The 6685-nt window shown below is 45.9% G+C and overlaps 1 protein-coding gene across 2 annotated transcripts in view; it reads right to left on the reverse strand.

Annotated features, from left to right (window-relative positions):
* The window catches only part of SRL (sarcalumenin), an 85455-nt gene extending 79820 nt beyond the window's left edge, over nt 1–5635 (reverse strand). For both annotated transcript variants that reach the window (XM_033914707.1, XM_033914708.1), the window contains exon 1: nt 5566–5635. In XM_033914707.1, coding sequence (XP_033770598.1) covers nt 5566–5623 — 58 coding nt within the window. In that variant the 5' untranslated portion in view covers nt 5624–5635. The remainder of the gene's footprint in view (nt 1–5565) is intronic.
* Nucleotides 5636–6685: the final 1050 nt, after the last annotated feature.

Consider the following 6685-nt stretch of genomic DNA (forward strand, 5'->3'; position numbering starts at 1 on the left):
TGATGTGTAAGTTAACTCTAACATCCAATATTAAGTGATTATTGAAGTTAATTGGCACTAATTAGTCCAATTTGAGGTGCAGTATAACTGCACTTTAGTCACGGTTCCCTAATATTTAGTGTCTAAATTCAATAACACAACTGCAAGAAGGTCATGAACACAGGAAGGACAAGGGTGGGGCAGGGGTGTATCAAAGAATTACATGCTAAGCTTTTAGAATACCGTTAGTTACATGCATAACTGCTGCATTTAGACGCAAGCCTTGTCACCTGCCACAGACCTAGCATAAATACTCGCACTTAACAGTGGACTTATATAAAGCACTTAATAAGAAAATAAGAATAGCCTTACTGGATCAGACCAATGGTCCATCTAGCCCAGTATCCTTTCTTCACGGAGGCCAATTCAAGTCACAAATACCTGGCAAAAACCCAAATAGTAGCAGCATTCCATGCCACCGATCCAGTTACATTCTCCTCACTTCAAACTATATGCAGTTACACACCTCCTTCCTGTGTTATCAAACTCAATGCAGTAAAAAGCTCTTAAAAGTATATAAATAAGATAGGATCATGGACTTGTTATACTGTCTTTCTGTGGGTACAGCCAAAATAGTTTACATATATTACTCTGTTCCTAATGGGCTCATCATACTCTAAGATTTATACTTGGAGAAATGAAGGGTTAAGTGACCTGCCCAGGGTTACAAGGAGCTGCAGTGGGAATCGACCTAGTTCCGCAGGTTCTCAGCCCACTGCACTAGCCATTAGGCTGCTCCTTCTCTCCTTACTTCACTATCAAGACATAGGATTAGCAGATGTCCGGATTTCCCCGGACATGTTCTCCTTTTCGAGGCCATGTCCGGGGGCACTTAGTCCGGGTTTTGAAAAGCTTCCTGTGAAAAATCACGTCGGGAGGGGACATCCGCGCATATGTGGATTCAACGCGGTGATGTCACGCTTGCGTGTGATGTCATCGCATTGCATCCGCGCATGCGCAGATGCCGTCTAGGGGCGGAGCTCGGGGCGGAACAGGGCGTGATGCAGGTGGAATGGGGCTGGCCTGGGGGCATGGCCATGGGTCCGGATTTTCCTTTGGGAAAATCTGGTAACCCTACAGTTTACTAGTCTGAAATTGTGCAGAAGTTGATTTGTGGATGGATGCAAACAGGACATTGCCTGAAGCCTGTTCATGACTTCAGACCGTTGACAGAATTTATTTTTATCTAATATTTAGCTCACACCTTTCCAATGGTAGTTTAAGGTCAGTTATGTTTAGGTACAGTAGGTATTTCCCTGGCCCCAGGGGGGGCTTATAATCATGAAGGGCAATTCTATAATTGGACACATGTAGTTGCATATGCCTTCTGTGTATAAATACCAGAAAAAATTAGCACATATTGGCATAAGTGCATTAAGCAGTCCACTGTTCCCACTAAGCTGAGCAGGAAATAATAAATAGTAGTAGTATTAGTAGTATCACTAGGGACAGCAGGTTCCTTGGAGTCTTACAAAACTTGCCCATCCCTCACTATTGAAAACATAATAGTTAAACAGCACCACCTATTGGCAGGACTGTAGGTGGAGGACTCCCACTAAGCTTAGAGGGAACACTGCTAAGCATTATTCTATAACGAAGCACATAAGTGCTTTAGTGTGTAACTGCATGGGACATAAACGTGGGTGGAGCATGGGCAGATCTCCAACTTACACCTATTACAGAAATTCTATAAATGACACCCAAAGTTAGGGACCAGGAAGATCCACACTAAACTAGCATCCTGCAAAGGGCGTTCTGTCTAACTTGGGGCACAGCACATGCCTGTTGAAACCAGGTATAAATACTGGTGCACAACTAATAACAGCTGGATGCATAAATGACCCTATTGTATTGCATCACACCTAATTTCTGGGAATGCCCTGACCTACACATGCCCCTGCTATGGCCATGCCCCCTTTAGAGATGCATGCAATAAAATATACTGTGGCATAAGTTAGAATGTTCCCGCAATTTGAAAAGTGGCTTTGCGGTGGAGTGGTGGGGCTGAGGCTTCCCTTTGAGATTTATTACTGATGTTAACAATATAGAGTCCAGATGATGAAAGTGCTATAAAATATAAGCACATATTTTATAGAATATAATACAGGGCAGATCTGCGCATAAGCCCAAATGACTGCCAATTAATATCAATTATTGATTGTTAACAGTTCATTCACTAAGTATCCATGTCCAAATTTGCATAACCCATGTAGAATTTGATGGCATGTGTGTTGCATGACATATTCAAATACAATGGCGTAGAAAGGGAGATAGACTACCCCGGGTGCCGTCTTGGTGGGGGTGCCAGCACCTCTCCTCCGCCTCTCCGCCCCTTCCCAACTCTTCCCCGGCTGTACGCGTGCCTTCTTGTCCCCTACACCGTACCTCTAGCGCTTCACCGGAGCAAGCAACCTGCTACCCGCACCGTCCTTGGCGCTCCTCTCTGACGTCACTTCTGGGTCCCGCAACTAGGAAGTGACGTCAGAGGGAGAGCCAACGCTGGCGCAAGCAGCAAGTTGTAGATGCTGCTTGCGCTGGGGAAGCAAAACAGGGAAAGGGGAAGAGAGGGGACAGAAAAGGAGCAGGGGGTGAGAAGGTGGCGAAGGAGGCACCACCACTCTGGGTGCCTCCCACCCTCGCTATGCGAGTGCTCAGGCATGCCCATTTATTTTAAAGAGGTATGAGGGGGCGGGGGAAGGGAGGGCATGAGCATGGTATGGGGGACAGAGAGGTACCAACGGTGCCCAGGGTTGTCCGCTCCCCCCAGTTACTATCCCACTGGGTGCACACATGCTGTTGTAGAACTGAGACCTAAGTCTGCTCTTGAAGCAATGGAGGCTTGCCCAATGCCACAAGGAGTGTCAGTGGGATTCAAACTCTGGTCCCTCTGGTTTTATCTCCTGCTGCTCTAACCACAAGGCTATTGCTCCTGATGAATTTCTGCCCTGGGCCCATTATGTCTAACATTGGCTCTATCCAGAAATTGATCAATCAACCAGACATCCGTGTGTGTCTTGGAACACAGCAGCCTCTCCATTGCTGAAGAGAACTCATGCCGTGCTTTCCCCCAGCCTTCCACACAATAAAACGATAAGGTCTGATGTACAGCGCTCCAACACCATTGTAAACAATACCATGGTGTCGGAGAGATTTTTCTTTATCGACCGATGCTCGGCACAAATAGCATGCAAATTATATGCATACTATCTGTAGGGGCCAGCCCCGGCAAAAGGGGGTTGAACTGTGTCTGGCGCTTACTCAGAAGAGCAATTGCTAGGCACAGGTCCATCCTCCTGCCTGCAGCCGCCATTTTCCTTCCCTCTGTTCAGCGGCTCCAGAGCCACGATCAGCGAACCAGCAGAGAGAAGTGCGGCAGCTGCTAGCTCAGCTGATTCGTGGCTTCCCCTGCCAGCTCCAGAACCGCGATCAACTTTTCTCTTTTTTTTAAGAAGGGCGCGGTTGTTGTGCAAACACCACACACAAAACAGCTGTGCCCATAAAAAACAGCTGGCGGCAGCTGAGTCAGCACCCCCTGCTCTCTCAGCCAGCTCCAACCAATTTTTATTTTATTTTATTTAATGGACACTGCTGTTGTGCTTGCGTTTGTGTACTTCATACAACCTACGCAGGACAGCTACCGGCAGATTCAGACCTGCTGGAAATTTTTGGCCTGTAAAAAGGGGTTATTCCCTTTTGTGCATTGCAAGAAGAACTCATTTAAATACTAATGAGCTCCTTGAGATGCATTTGCATAGGGTTCTTGGGAGCAGCCACGGAGAACCCTTTTGTGCATCGGGAGGAGAGCTTTCTGCAGCAGTAAGACTGCTTTAACGAGTCTTACTGCCACGGAAAGCTTTTAATGCATTGCTCTTTAGCTTAATCCCCGCCCCCATAGCCAAAAATGGGTTTGGACTTCTCCACCTCTTTAATCCTACCTGTTGTTACTACTTATTTGATAATTACTACCTAAGGTAATAGTACTCAGATTACACACAGAAAGATCAGGAGGCTGCCATTCTTATCACTTCCCAAATGTTTATGGCTCATTAACACCCCCCTATACCAGGCATTCTATTTCTGGATTTTGCCCCTTCTCAATAAGAGGCAAAAGGAAAGCGGAGGACCCCCTGCACTGCTATAAAACCAGGACAGTGCTGTTGGCTATGGCTATGAGTACATCACAGGGCCAGCCCTGCTTCAGAAATCCTGCCAATGCCATTAAGAGGGGTGGGGGAGGATGGTCCAGTGTGAAGAGGAGGTCTGGAGAAATGCCCCTCAGACCTGTACAGCAGATTCCTGGTCCTTCAAAGTCTTTTGTTCTAGGGAATGATAAAGGATAGCCTTAAAAGGAGAAAACAGAGGCTGTGTCTCTTGTGTGACAGTGCTAGAAGGCAGCAGCTGTGGCTAACTGGGGGGATGGGGGGTGGAGAGGCTGGGGAAGGCCAGTGGAGTTAGGAAGAGGGACTGGGGGGAAGTGTTACGGTTGTTCACAGCTCAGTGTCCAGTTACAAGGTTGTTTCCATACTTAGATAGCTGACAGCAGCCTGGAATAGGCAGCCTTAGCCAGCAAAGCTCAGTGAGACTGAATTAAACCAAGGACAAGCAAGGGTACTCCAAAGAGGGATGCACACCCCAACAAATGCATTGTATGTTTTAAAATGAAACAATCAGAACAATAATAAAGTAATGATAATAATAATCATCATCAATCCCGTAAGAGTCACAATAGACTACCATTATGCCAAGTTGTTACCCAGCAGCAGCAGGATCTTTCTGCAAGACGTAATGCAAAGCATATGTATGCATCAGTCACGCATAACCCCCAAACCATCATATATTACCAGGAAAAAGATCCAATGAAAGCAACCAAAGAGCTCCATCATCATGCACTCAAGAACCTGCAATCTACTGAGCCTGCACATTAATCGTGCTTGCTGCCGGGCTAGAGAACTTCTCACCAACATCCGCAGGTATTATAGCAGGTATCAGTGGTCCCCATATACTCTCTGCTTGGATCATGTTACTGGTTCTGGTGAAGCCTAAGCCATTTCTATATATAACTCTTGTTTTACTTTTCCAAATGTGACAGAAATGTCCTCTGGGGACACACTTACTGGGTCCTCCTTTTCTGCTGAAATAAAAGCAAAACTCTTCAGACTGTTCCCTGCATGCTGCAATCCTACCCAAATCCGCCTTTCGGCGTCTGGATATTGCAGCAGTAAGCATTGCAGGCATCTTTCCCCTCCGAGCAGCCCGGTCTCACTTGGAGGAATGCCTCTATAAAGAGAGTGGCAGCTACTCTACAAAGAAAATTGAGGCTTCCAGCTTAACAGGGAACTCAAGAAGCTCTGGAAAGCAAAGAAAATCAAGTGCACAGGGAAAAGGAAAGAAGGGGTGATGCAGTCCTGGCCAGCATTACAGGAACCGAGAAGAAACTCCAGGGGTTAACAGAGTAGTGAGGAGCGAGTATAATGTTATTGCTTGTTAGGGTGAGAGAGTTTGTTTGCTATTAAAGAATCCTCTTACCTGCAGCTCCAAGGAGCAGAAGAGGCGCCAAGCAGCAGAACAGCCTGAGTCCCTTCATGGTGGCTGCCAGGAGCACTCTGCTGCAGGGTGCCTCTATTTATACCACAACAGCAGGGTAGAAGAGGACAGTTCACACACAGTCACTGGGGCAGGCAGCCCAGCTCACCAAGGACACTTTCCTTTTCTTTCTGTGATGGCAGGGGTCAGGAAGAAAACTGTCAAAGCCCCATCAAAAGAAAGTTTATTTATTAGATTCTTAATTTAAAGGGTAGGGGGTCACGGATTTTATATACTGCCTCTCTGCGGTACAACCAAAGCAGTTTACATATAACATTGATTTTTGAAAGCTTCTATACCGCTACTGATGACTGGGTAGTCAATTCAGAGCGGTTTATATGAGCTTCAGTAATGGCAAGAGCTTCTGTAAAAGTGTTACAATTCTGAGTTAGCGTTTTCTGAGAAGGATTTCATTACTGACATAATTAAGCCATAATCAATCATCCTACTTATTTGCACCTATTTATACTACAATCTATCTACCTGCTTATATATACATGTATAATAGACACATATATTAGTATCGTGTGCTGTGTTCATACTACTCCTCTTTCTTTGGAAAGCCCACTGCCCAGCAGGATTGCATTGCAGTAGTCAAAGATTGAGAGTACCAGGGTTATTATTACAGTGCACATTGCTTGATGGGTGAGGTAGGGTTTAAGTCCTCTGACCCAGTAGAGTTTACCATATGTGTTTTTCATGACGCATTGGATATGTATTGTCATGTCTAGGTTTGGATTAAAAGACTGGTATAGCCTCAAAAAGATCCAGAGGGGTCAAAATATTCTATCGTGTCCTATGTTCATCTTGGATATACTAATTTCCTGATTAGTCTTGTTAACTGCACTTTGTCTATCATATCCTCTATAATTCTGGGTATCTTACTGCAGGCCTAGACAACACAAAAATGATCCGGGGCCGAAACAAAGTCGGAAAATGTAGCGAGGGCCTCAGGTAGTGGCCACGGCTCGAGGCACCCGGAAGTTGCCGTGATGACATCTGCGCATGCACAGAGACCTTCCAGATGGGCCCTGAGATGCCAATTGGGTTCCAGCAGGGAAGA

This window comes from Geotrypetes seraphini, chromosome 11 (assembly GCF_902459505.1).
Source record: "Geotrypetes seraphini chromosome 11, aGeoSer1.1, whole genome shotgun sequence".
Taxonomy (NCBI): Eukaryota; Metazoa; Chordata; class Amphibia; order Gymnophiona; family Dermophiidae; genus Geotrypetes; species Geotrypetes seraphini.